We start from the raw sequence: 13,168 nt of genomic DNA, 5'->3' as shown, positions 1-13,168 counted from the left end.
GGCTGGGGTGCTGTGTTGGTGCAAGACAAGGCTAGGAGGGAGAGTTCGTGGAGGGCTGGGACTAGGAGTTTGGTGGTGCCTTAGAAGAGAGGTGGATTGGAGGCCGGGTTCCCTCAACTCTCGAAACTTCTGGTCCAGTGAAAAAAACAGACGCCAGTTTCAGACAATGGTGGTGGTGGTGGTAGGGTGGTCTAATGTCACCTCTGCTAAGCCTACTTCTGCTTGCCTCCTTGCAGCTCTTAGCAGATGGCAGGACTGTGAACCCGGCTATGAACGGGGAGACCCTCCTGGCTTCTCTCCAGAGGACGGATAGATTGTTCTTTGGGAAGACTGCTTGCCTTTATTTGCACCACTCTGCTTATCTCATCTGCTTCCATTTTTAAAGCATTCAGAAGTTGAAATTTCTTCTAGGGAGGTATAGTCTTTGAAATATTCCCTCTCATTAGTCCACTCACCCATTCCCAGGGAAGCAGCGCCCCCCTTGAAGAATGAAGACTACAATTCCGGAGATACACCCCCCACCCCAGCAGTGGAGAGGTTTCTCCCATCCTGTGCCTCAACTTCTCTGGAAGCTTCAGTCCTAAAATTCATTCTCCTTTCTTCCTCTCCAGGAATCATCTTCTACTCTCAGTATTGAGTAAGAAAGCACCAGACGGAAGCATTTTGGGGACCCTGGGATGTGTGGCCTGGAGGGCTCTTGATTCCTTCTTTAAAAGGCTTCCCAAATCATTACTGAAGCCCAGGGCAGAGAAGGGAAAGTAGGTAAGCAAGTCTATAGCATTTTCTGTTGAGTCTTTGCCCTTTGTGGCCACACAATGGTCAAGCAGCATCCAGTTTGCATGACATGACAGTGTAGACCTGGTCTCAGCCCAACCCACCCCACCCCCGTCTTTTTTCTCCTCACTTGAAGGCCAGATTTCTAAGCACTTTTAATCCGCAAAATAGCAATAAAAGTGGACTGGAGGAGGTAATTTCCTAAGTACGAGGCAGGAAAAACACTTGGTTTTTGAAGTCCAGGATAATGGGACCTTGTAGAGGATTGAGAAGTACATTTTTGCTCTAGAGGTCCAAATGCTGGCACAAGACTGCAAATAAAATAGATATATTTTTAAACAAAAACAAAACCCTGTTCTCATAGCCAGAGTTCTCTTATAGATGGTAAAATGAGGGTTTCTTTGCCTGATTCCCATTCCTGGCTGGCATTCTTTTCCATCCATGTCTGAGGAGACTGACTGTAGGACAGGATTTTCTTCCCCACTGTAGCCATGGTCGTCTTCATGCCAGAGCCACTTAGGACAGAGGCATGGTATTGATAGGCCATATTAAAGTAGTGACCTTGAGCATACGAAGACTGTGAAAGTCAGGGACCTTCTTTTCCTTTCGGTTCTACGAGAGATACTAGAGAATTTAGAGTTGCCAAGATCGTTCAGCTGTGGGACCCAAGTGGCCTGGACTGTACTCAAAAAGGGATACTGTCAGGGCATCACCAATTTCTTTTTCTGGATCTTTTCAGTTTATCGGCTGAGCAGGTTCCAGGTCTCTACAGATGACTTCCAATAACAGATAGTGGAAAGACAGATCACTTTACATTCAGACTTACCATTCCTTACTGCAGTTTATGTTTACAGGTTTGTCTGCTCCCCACCCCCGCGCTAATCACTGGAGAAAGAATCTAATTTACTCATCTTGTATATCATCTAGCAGTGCCTGCCACACAGTGGGCAGTCAGGGAATGCTCAACGAAGGAACGAAAGTGCAAAGGCATTGCATTTTTCCCTGTGCCTGGGTGAAATTAAATTTTTCCTATTAAATCTTTATATGCTTCCCTCCTAATGGTAGACCTGAGTTTTTCTGCTTTTGTCACACCCATTTCAGGTGTCTTGAGTTCGCCTTCATCTCTCAACAGGAAAGATTATACAGAGGAGTGTGTAGTAACCTCACTCCACCCCCTTTTGGGAAAAGCTACAGAAGCGATCTTTATTTGTGCACAGCCATAGCGATTTCTAATTGTTCCTATTAATGAAGACACCAGCAGTTCGCTGCAAGATGCACCTCTCTACTGTAGGTTCCCAAATTCTGGCTGCTTCGGGGCTGGAGGCACGAGTCCGGCCCCAAACTCCTCTAAATTGTGAAAAGCCCAATGTGTTTTGGGTCCCAGCCTTTGCATACTCAACCACGCAACAGCGATTCGAAAAGCTTACTTCTTACTCCCTCTTCCTTTCCAAATCAGCCACCTTGGGCCACGGCTACGCTGTGCTTTATTTCTAAGAGAACCACTCACAAAGCTTGAGGCACATTTTGTGCAAGGAGACACTGGCTGCACGCAACGCAATCAACGCTCAGGGCTGGAGGCGGTCACGTGCTCTAGCGCGCTCTCGCGCCTCACCACACAGCTCTTCCACGCACGCGCACGCGTGGTCCCAAGGCCACAATCCTTTCAGCCTCCCGCGGTCTTCCGCCTTCCTTATAGCAACGCGCGTAGTGACGCGCAGGCCCCGCCCCCTCCTCTCGCGCGCCTCCCGGAAGTTGCCGGTAGGAAGCTGAGCACCAGGCTCGGCGCGGTCCCTGGCTGTTCTGCGTACTGTTGGGCTAGGAACTGCGACTTGGAGAGAGCGTCTGGGCCGGGATTCGGGCCGCCCGTTCACTTGCGCAGCGTGGTCGGGGACCTGCTGAAGATGGCGGGGCCGCAGCCTCTGGCTCTGCAGCTGGAACAGTTGTTGAACCCGCGACCGCGCGAGGCGGATCCTGAGGCCGACCCAGAGGAGGGTGAGGCCTGACTGTGGCCGACCACGTGCGGAGCCGTGGGCCGGGTTTAGTACAGGCTTGGGGCGGCGTGGAAGGAGCGGCAGCTGTGCCTCGCCGTCTTGCCTCCTTCCCTCCTGGCGCAGAGGAATTTGCCTCCCGCCAGGTTGTCCCTTGACTCGGGGGAGGGCTTTGCCTTCTTCTGACACGCACTGTAGACTTGGAGCAGCGGCGGTGGTGGGAGGGGACACTTATCGAGGACTCGGACCCTGAGCTGCTTAAGTTGGTCGAGGGCTGCTGGAGGAAGCCAGAGAGTGGCAGCAGGTTGAAGTTGTCTCTCAGGCTGCCTTAGAAAAAGGCCGAAAGACGTCTTTAAAAAAACAACTCTGGTTGCATCTAAAACTTGCTTGGAGAATGAAGGAAAAAGTAAGGGGTCCCTGGCACTGTTTAAACCTCTTTAGGTCCCAAGACACTTGCTCAGTGTCTGATGACAGACCACCGCTCTATAAGCTGATGCTCGAGGTCTAGCTGGGGGTAATCCTACTTTAGACTTGAGTCTGAAAAGTGTGCGGAAGGGATAATAATGTGCGTGCTGAACCGTAGCTTAGGAATATCAGTTGAAGGAACTGGGGGCTGTTTAGCCAGGATAAGAAAACTCCCTGAGGGGCAGGACGGAGTGAAGATAGGACTTGATGGCTGATTTAAGATATTGGAGTGACTGTCACACATGGAAGAGGAATTAGATTTATTTTATAGGATCTAGGGCACAGAAATACATCTACTACTACATGCAGGGAGTTAGCTATCTGTTCAGAAACAGCAGTAAGATGGTGTTCTACCTGGAGCGGTAATGAGTTTCCTATTCTTGGAAGTTGGTGAGGATTTTGCAGAGGATATTGAGTATGACTTGAAAGGGTTTCTTCTAACTTGAGATTGTGATTACTTTTCCTCCTCCACAGCTACAGCTGCCAGAGTGATTGACAGATTTGATGAAGGGGAAGATGGGGAAGGTGATTTCCTGGCAGTGGGTAGCATTAGAAAACTGGCATCCACATCCCTCTTGGACACAGACAAGAAGTATTCTGGCAAGACCACCTCTAGAAAAGCTTGGAAGGAAGATCACTGGGAGCAGACTCTGCCAGGTTTATCTGGTGAGTAGATCTATTTGCATGAAACATTTTTCCTTAAATTTTTAGGGTTAAAATCCTTTTTATGTGTATGTTGTCTGCAAATTTGTCTTTACCTATTATCTTAGGAGAGACCATTGATTGGTATTAGGAAGAGCCTTAGATGTTACATCATTTCACTTCATAAGAAACCTCAAGCCCGGAGGATCAAGTTGCTGTGCTGTGTAAATCAGACTAAGAATTCTTCCTAAAATGGAGTGGGAAAAAAAGGCATTGGATATTGGAGAGGTCTGTGTGTTAAAAAAACAAAAACCAGGGCCGGGGATTTAGCTCAGTTGTTCTGGCAACTGCCTTGCAAGCACAAGAACCCAAGTTCGATCCCCCGTACCAAAAACAAAACAAAACAAAAAACATGTCTAATAAGCATCTTCTTGGATCTTGGGTTTTTTGTTTGTTTGTTTGTTTTTTGTTTTTTGTTTTTTGGTACCAGGGATCAAACTTGGGTCCTTGCACTTGTGAGGCAGGCACCGGAACCACTGAGCTAAATCCCTAGCCCTTCCTTTTGGATTTTGACTCATTTCCTTTGTTTTGTTAGGGCTTGCACTGGTTCACTGTATAGTATCAGCACCTTTCACCATTGTAAAAATAATATAATGCTTTCCTCACTACTTCAAGACAGTATAAGTGTAAACTCACTTTATAATTTTGCAGTGCCAGGAATTTTGTTGTTGTTCTTGTTGTTCCAGGGATTGAACTCAGGACCTTTTGCTTGGAAAGCGGCAACACTGAGCCCCTAAAACAGTGTTTAATTCTAAGGTCATTTCTTTTCTTTTCTTCTTTTCTTTCTCTGTCTTTCTTTCTTTTTTCCTCTCTTTTGTGGAACTGGGGATTGAACTCAGGTCCTTGCGCTTGCCAGGCTGGTACTGCACCTCAGAGCTAAATCTCCAGCCCTTATTTTATGATTTTAAAGAATTTTGTTTTCTCAGCTGTATGTTGTGATATATTGCCTGTGATGCCAGTACTTGGAAGGCTGAGGCAGAAGGATCATGAGTTTGAGGCCACCCTGAGCACAGTGAGAACCTATTTTAACAACAACAAGGTCCAGAGATACAGCTCAGTAGCATCACACCTGTCTTGCAAGTGCAGGGTCCTGAGTTTGATTCCTGTAACTATAAAAAAAAGAAAGAAAAAAAAAACAACAAAAGAATTATACTTTCAAGGTTGAAGAAAGGGTTGAGTATTGTGGTTATAAAGGGTGCAATTTGTTTCCTTAGCTAGGTTAGGAGTACCATGATAATCTATAGATAATATAAAAGGAACAATCATTCAGGTTATGATACCTGTGATTTAGTTCTTGAGGTAGTTTTGGGAGCTCCTAATAACTTCTCTTACTCTTTATTTAGAGCCTGATAAAGGGACCAATCATGAGATGAATATGATAATATTTATTGAACTCTCACCACGTGTCAGTCACTGTTCAGTTAAGTTCTGAAAGTCTGGGACACAGTTCTCAAAAATATTATCTCTTATCATGGTCTGTGTCATTTCATTTAATACTCCCAGTAGCTCAAGAAGTTGGTGTTATTTATCCCCATTTTACAGATAGGAAAGTGAGGGGCTGATTGGTAGGTAGCTTGCTCCAGATCACACAACTATTAAGTTAAAGAGCTGGGATTCAAGTGAAGGTAGTCTGACTCTAAGAACTGCAGTGCTATATAAGTTTTAAAAGAATTTTTATTAGTACATATTTACAGTATAAAATGGATGCATTCATCATAGGAAGTTAAATATATCCTTAATACATCTTAATTCTTTTTATGTCCTCTTTCCCCACTGTCCCCCATGAAACTTTCTTAGTTTGAGAAATGATATGCATACATTTAAAAACTTGAAGGGTTTATGGTTTTTGCAGTTTTCCTATTCATATTTCTGACAGCTTTGTCTGTCTTATTTATGTATATTTCTTTAAAGAAGTACTGAAGACCCATCGTGTTTTCATAAAATCTGTTTTACTGAAGAATGTTGAAGAAGGTTATACTAATAATCATGCTTGGTAGACATGGAGATTTTATGCTTTACCATGGAAGAGAATGGATAAACAGTGAAAACCTCTTTAAGTGTCAGGTGATGCCACAGCATAGGTAAAACCAGGAGCTGGTAGTACTCTGTGATAGGATCAAGTTCAGGAAGACAGGGCTTTGCCTGATTAACTGGCAACTTTGTAGGCATATCTCCCACCAGTTCCTGTGCATTCTCTACTCCAGCACTGTTCATGCTTTCGCCCCACTGCCACTTCTCTCTCTGATGACCTGTTTCTTACTCTTTTACAGGCAAAATCATAATGTCTCCTTAAAGTGAAGCTCCCTCACCTTTCTGGGAGAATTAAGTGGTTACTTCTCTACATACTGTGTACTGATGACATTGTAATATAATTACTAGCATGCTTTTTTTTGTTGTTGGTGGTGGTGGTTTTTTTTTTTTTGTACCAGGGATCGAACTTGGATCCCTGCACTTGCCCTGGTATGCATATCTGCCACTACTATCAGACCATGAACTCCTTTCACCAGCATTGAATGTTGTGTTTTCTGAGCCTCGATGTCTGTGTTATACTGGATTCTTAATAAAAAGTAGAGTACACTGGTATGATAGAGATTATACATTTGGGATAGTTAATGATAAATTGTATTATGGCTATATAATCATTTTGAAATTTTACTGTTCTTTTGTTGTTGAGATGGGGTCTCACTGAATTGCCCAGGCTAACAGTGAACTTGCAATCCTCCTGCCTCAGCCCCTCAACTAGTTGGGATTGCAAGCTTGCATTGCTGTGTCTAGCTCCTTATAATTTTTTTTTTCTTCCAGTACTGGGGATCGAACTCAGGACCTTGTCCTTGCCAGGCAGGCATGGTGACACTGAGCTATATCCCTGGCCGTGTCTTATAATCTTTTTTAAAAAAACTTTAGGGGCTGGGGATGTAGCTCAGTGGTTCCACCACCTGCCTCACAAGCACCAGGTCCTGAGTTCAATCCCCAGTTCCAGGAAAAAAAAATTTAGTTTATTATTACATGTATGTAGTACATAGTTGATAATCTTTCTTAAATTCATTTGCCCCACAGTTAAAATTTGACCTTCTGTGGGTTATTGAAATTTTAGTAAAGCATTTTTGACTTTATAATCTGTTTATCTAATGTGCTGGAATTGAACCTCGGGCTTCATGTGTGATAAGTGCTCTACCACTGGGCTACATTCTAAGCTTTTTTTAAATTTATTTTTAAACTTTGAGACAATGTCTCACTAAAGTTGCCCAAGTATCTTCAAATTTACAATCCTCTTGTCAGCTTCAAAAGTGTCTGGGATTAGCAATGTGTCACTATATTGAAAAAGGGAATTTTTCTTGTTCGTTTGTTTTTTGAAAGTAGTAGGGTTTGAACCTAGGACCTTTGCGCTGAGCTGCACCCCTAACCCTATTTTTTTTTTTTTTTTCCCCCTTGGTACCGGGGATCAAACTCAGGACCATGTGCTTGTGAGGCAGGTGGAGGCACTGCTGGGCTAAATCCCTGGCCCTGATGTTTTATTTTTGAGACAGGATCTCGCTAACTGGCCAGGCTGGGCTCAAACTCACAATTGTCCTGTCTCAGCCGCCCAGAGTGCTGGGATTATAGGACGCTAGCAAAGCATTTTTCATTCTTCTCTGTATTGTTTTGTTCATTTTTGCTTCCCTCTTAGCATTTTAGAAATAGTAGGTAATTAATATTTGTTAAGTTGCACTGAATACAGTAATAACTGCCTCCCCATACATGCCATAATTCTTCAGTTGAAATGTAGGTGTGGCCTTGTATTTTTACCCAGCCAACACCTATTTTTTCTTTCTTCCCTCCTAATTCAGACCAGGAGATATCTGATGGAGAAAGGTCTGGAGATGGAGATTTGGAGGCCCTCGGCCTAGAGGAATCTGATGAGGATGACCTGAGTGCTGTTGAGGAACAGGATGCTGATGATGAGGGTGCAGCCTGGAAGAAGGGCGGAAGCCACTCTGCAAATTCACCAGGCTTTAGTTTCCAGAGCATCGGTGACTTTAAGAAATTTACTGAGGGAATGGATGAGCTTGGGAGCAGTGAGGAGGAAGAAGATGGAGAGGAAGAGAGTGGCATGGAAGAAGGGGATGGTGATGAAGACCTGGAGGATGAGAGTGAGGAAGACAGGGCCAGAGACAGGCACAGCGAAGATGACGGTGTGGTGATGACCTTCTCCAGCACCAAGGTTTCCGAGGAAGTGGAGAAGGGAAGAGCTGTGAAGAACCAGATAGGTTTGTACATGATTTTGCTGGTCACTTGTTTCTCAGAGCCTCTGCAATTGTCTACTTTTTTGTTTGTTTGTTTGTTTGTTTGTGGCTGTTCTGTCTCTTCGATATCCTTCCAATTAGTTTATGACATGCCTCACTTCCTCAGAGCCCCAAAGCCCTATTCCTCTGTGCTTAGCCAGCCATTTCTGCACTGAGCTGCTTAGCTGGTTCTGCTCTAGTACTTCTAGCAACTGTGGAAGATAGAAGAGGCAAATGTTTTCTCTTTTCCTTGGGCTTTAGCATTCCCTCTCTTCTAACAAATATTTGTTTCCAAGGTACTGAATTGATTTCCTAGAATAGAGAGTGTTTTCATGGCCTGAAACTGATAAAGCTGTGCTGCGTTGAGACCAGTCTGGTTTCCTGGTACTCCCCTGTCTTCATCCCAGGAAGATTTTATTCTAACTCATGGGTTGGCTTCTGTTTTTTGCTTTCTTAGCACTGTGGGATCAGCTCTTGGAAGGAAGGATCAAGCTACAAAAAGCTCTGTTGACTACCAATCAGCTGCCTCAACCGGATGTTTTCCCAGTTTTCAAGGACAAAGGTGGCCCAGAATTTGTCAGTGCCCTGAAAAACAGTAAGAATACTATACTATTTTGGGATATTTAGAATCACTGAGGTATATTGGGGTTGATGTAAAAGAAGAAGAGAAGATCTGATTTTAATGATATTACAATAGTGGTTTTTTAACTCTTTAAAAAAAAAAGCATTGTAACCCTTTTATTAAATGAAGACAACTTTGAAATGGATTGGGTGTTGGAGCCATAGCTGCTATACTTTCTTTTCTCCTGTTTTCATTCCTTGGTCTCCCTGTGGCTTTGAGTAACTTCTTTAAGGCTTGGGTTAAGGGAACACTGTGATAGCTCACTGGTATAGGGCAAAAGGGAAAGGATGAGTAATTAAACTTAGTTCATTTAAGTTAGTTGTGTCGTGCTTAAAACATGCCATCCTTTGGAAGGTTTTTAGAACATTGTGCTAAGATGATTTTATACATGTCTTCCTTTGAGTGGCAGAGAGTGAGGAGAGATTATGACTGCAGGGGGAGGATTAAGTTTGGAAGAAAATTACAGAGCTATAAAGTTAAAAAATTCTAGAGAGAAAAATTTAGCGATCATTTGATTCCCAATTCCCTCATTTTACAGATGAGAGAACTGAGGCCCAAGAAAATGACTTGCCCAGAGTTACAGAGGTTGTTCATGAGCAGCAGAAGTAAAACTCCAGCTTTTCTGCCTTAGGACTAGGAGTCTTCCTTTGGCAGCACATTGCCTCCTTGTACCCAGTGGCACCAAAGGACTGGGGCACAGGGACACCTGGGGTGAATGTGCTGTGGTTTGAATCACTTCCTTATTTGCATGCTGAGAGTTGGTGTTTCCATTTGCTCTTTTGCTGTTCAGGTGGTATGTTATTAGAGATTCAGTCCAAGGCCTGCACATACTAGGCAAACACTCTATCATTGAGCTACTTCCCCAGCCCTTCTATTTGCTCTTTAAAACTTAAAGCTGGGCCAAGCATGGTGGTGTACATCTCTGACCCCAGCTGCTAGGGAGGATGAGGCAGAAAGATCACAAGTTTGAGGCCAGTCTGGGCAACTTAGTGAGACCTTGTCTCAAAATAAAACAATAAAAAGGTGTGGGGATGTAGCTTAGTGGTCCCTCATTCAATCTCCAGTACCACAAACATTAAAAAACAAGAGCCAGGTGGGCTAGCATGTGCCTGTAGTCCTAGCTGCCCAGGATGCTGAAGCAGGAGGATCCTTAAGCCCAGGGTTTTGAGGCCACCTAGGAAACATTGATACCCCATCTCAGAAAAGTTAAAAAGACGTATAGTATGAAGTTAAGAGTTGGAAAGGACCTGTGGAGGACATCTGTGTTGGCATTTGCTGTAAATGAAACCACCTTAAATCATTCCAGATAACATGTATAGGATTTCTAGGGTAGGGAATTCTGTGACAGTTTGTTATACAGGACAGTATCTGGTTTAGTTAGGAGTGGCTTCCTATATTTGAAGTCTGTCCCATATAAGACTGAACACTTCTTTCAGGAACCATCCTGCATCTAATATGAGATGGGGCTTTTATATCCTTTTCTTCAACTTTCTTTCCTCCCTTAAGTAGATGAAAGATTGATGGTTTTCACTTTTTTTTTTTTTTTGAGCACTTCTCTGCTATTTTTAGTGCCCCAGTACCCTAATTTCAGGAATTATGTGCATATGAATGAGATATAAACTGCAATAGGTTAAATGTTTTAATAAGACCTTTTCCATTCTGTTGCTCTTCTTGGGTCTTTTCCTTTTTTTTAAAAAAATTCATCTTTAAAGTATAGATATGTTAAGGGTTAGCATCAGGTATAATGGACACATTCTTGTTCTTAAATATCATTTCGTTTCTTTAGACATTTTATTATTATTTAACTTGTTTTACAACAGTTCTGATCTTTTAAAATCTGTCTTTTGTGCTTAACCATTTGTCCATTTGGTGAACTTTATTTAATCTGACAGAGGGGTTGTGGAGGAGGGAGAAGAAAGAAATATTTGTTGTGTTTTCTGAGAGGCTAGGGAGGTTTCTAATAACCAGAGTTTCTGTGCATCTGAAGGGTAGCTAACCTCTGTTTCACTCTTACGTTTTGGTACACAGAGTTTAAGAATAATTTCATGGCTACATTATTCTGGGTGGCCAATTTATACTGTTCTGTATAGCTGTTGTGGAACATAGCCTGAATTTATGCCTACCGTAGAACAAACACTGGAACATATATTGTCTTTAATTAAATCTCTTTTCAATTTGCTTAGTCTTCTGGGTAAAGTCAGACTGCCTGGGTTTAGATTTCATCTCAGCAATGGATTAGCTATGTGACCTTTTGTAAGTTACTTTGAAGTAAAATGGGGATAATTTGGTTGTGAGGATTAAAGGACATGATCAATATAAAGCATTAGCACAGTGTCCGGCACATATCACACCACATATGTTAAGTACTAGTATCTTTTTATGCTGAGAAGCATTTGGCAATAATCAACCACCTAATTGTCATAGCATAACTAGCCATCTTCTCCACGTCTTATGATCTAGGACACTTCCTTTTCTCTTCTCATTCAGTGATTTTTAAATTTTTTTTAGAATTCAGATTCTCTATATAATTTGGATATTTTCGGAAGTGGGCAATGTTACAGTCTGTTTTAGTATTTATAATTTAGCTTCAGCCCCTCACACTATGGAAAGCTGGCTAGAGATTTCCTCATTGCCAAACTGAGTTCTTTCCTACCTAGATGACTTAACCTCACTTTGCAAAGACTTAACCTTACTTTTCTTTGACTTTGGTGACCTGTATGCTCCCACCTTTCTGATCTCTTTCAAGCTCTTCTTTTACCATCTCAGTGCAAACTTGATTGCATTCAGAAACCTGTCCTTTGGTTGCATTTTTATACTGTACTCTCCTTGCGCTGTCATTTACTCTCATGGCCCTAATTATAGCCTCTAAAGTCTAGCACAGTAAATTCCTGAACAACAAGTCTTTGTACTTTTAGTACCTTAAACTCTACTTTTCAGAAACTAAACAAATATCTCCTTTTCTTCCTCTCCAACACACAAATGTAGTCACCAGTCACTTTGGTGTTATTATTTGGTAATTAGATCTCTTGAACCATGAAATTATTTCAACAGTATTTTTTGTTATTTTAGTGACTGCATATGTGGCAAGTCATGAAGTAACCTTAACAAAATTAGGGAATATTCTATGCACAAAGCTACTTGGCAGAGAGGCTAGCTTTTCCCTTCTCCTTTTAACAGCTTCATTACTAGGAGGCAGGCCCTTATGATGGTGGTGAGGATATATAAAGAATAAGGCAAGATACCTAAATTTCAGCATGAATTGTTTAAAACTTTTTATTATGGACTATATCAAACCTATATGAAAGTAGAGAGAAAAGTGCAGTGAACCCCTGTATACCATCACTAGTTTAAGGAGTTAACTCCCAGTCACTCTTTTTTTGTGTATGTGTGGTGCTAGGGATTGAACCTAGGGCTTGATACAAGTTAGGCAAAAACTCTGTCATTGAGGTGTACCAGCAGCCCTGTACCTGCCAACTTATTTCATTTATACTTAAACTAGCAGGATCCCCACTTCTGAATTATTTAGAAGCAAACAACAGCTATCAGCTCATTTTTGTCAAATCTTTCAGCATGTATGTCTAAGAATTTTTTTTAAATCTTGATACCAGTATTCCACATAAAAACATTAACGGTAATTTTTTAATAAGCCCAGCTGACTTTGGTGAGTGGGAGAATTGAGAGTATTTGTATCTTACTTATTTTTTCCCAGAATTTGCTCTATAGCTTTAAATGAAACGATTCAAAGAAAACTAAACTTTAGTCATAATAAGTTGACCTTTTAGTGAGATGCATGTTATTAACGTATTTAATGAGATGCATTACAAACTGCATTGAGTACCATGTTTCATTATAGGTCTAAAATGCAGTATCATGAAAGACCTTTAATAGAAACAATGGTTGACATTTTGCTATTTCCCATAAGCAAAATATCCAAGAACATAATATAACAAAGGTAGAGGAAGTAAAAATTTTTATTTGCCTAAGAGTTTAAAAACAAGTTCAGCTATTAATGAAGTATATTTTCTTTGCTCCCCTTTCCATCTTTCTACTTCTAATTTATATTCTCTCCCTCATCTTTGTGTGGCCCTTCTTCAAAACCCCCAATTATTTTGACTTGAATAGACTAAAATTTTTATTGCTAGGTTGTCCTAAGCACTGAGAGACACCTTAAAGAATGTTTTACAGCCAGGCATAGTAGCTTAGGCCTACAATACTAGTACTCCAAAGGCTAAGGTAGGAGGATCACAAGTTCAAGGCCAGGCGAGGCTACATAAAGGGAGTTGAGGGCCAGTCTGGAAGACATGGTACCTGTCTTAAAAAAAAAAAAAAAAAAAAAAAAAACAAAAGTTTAAGTT

General features: G+C 41.9%; 1 protein-coding gene across 2 annotated transcripts in view; it reads left to right on the top strand.

Annotated features, from left to right (window-relative positions):
- Positions 1 to 2,497: 2,497 nt before the first annotated feature.
- Aatf (apoptosis antagonizing transcription factor) overlaps positions 2,498 to 13,168 on the top strand; it is a 97,436-nt gene continuing 86,765 nt past the window's right edge. Inside the window, exons 1-4 of one of the 2 annotated variants that reach the window (XR_780756.3) lie at positions 2,498 to 2,766; positions 3,702 to 3,893; positions 7,757 to 8,176; positions 8,649 to 8,786. Coding sequence is in view for 1 of the 2 variants with exons in the window: in XM_010626797.2 (XP_010625099.1) it covers positions 2,676 to 2,766; positions 3,702 to 3,893; positions 7,757 to 8,176; positions 8,649 to 8,786 (841 nt within the window). In the remaining variant the exon portion in view is untranslated. The remainder of the gene's footprint in view (positions 2,767 to 3,701; positions 3,894 to 7,756; positions 8,177 to 8,648; positions 8,787 to 13,168) is intronic. The other variant, XM_010626797.2, reaches the window with a different exon arrangement.

Source organism: Fukomys damarensis, unplaced genomic scaffold, assembly GCF_012274545.1.
Source record: "Fukomys damarensis isolate Sample0158 unplaced genomic scaffold, DMR_v1.0_HiC HiC_scaffold_13, whole genome shotgun sequence".
NCBI classification, from domain to species: domain Eukaryota; kingdom Metazoa; phylum Chordata; class Mammalia; order Rodentia; family Bathyergidae; genus Fukomys; species Fukomys damarensis.
Note: the sequence above shows the minus strand (reverse complement) of the source record. Positions and strands in the feature narration are given on the sequence as shown.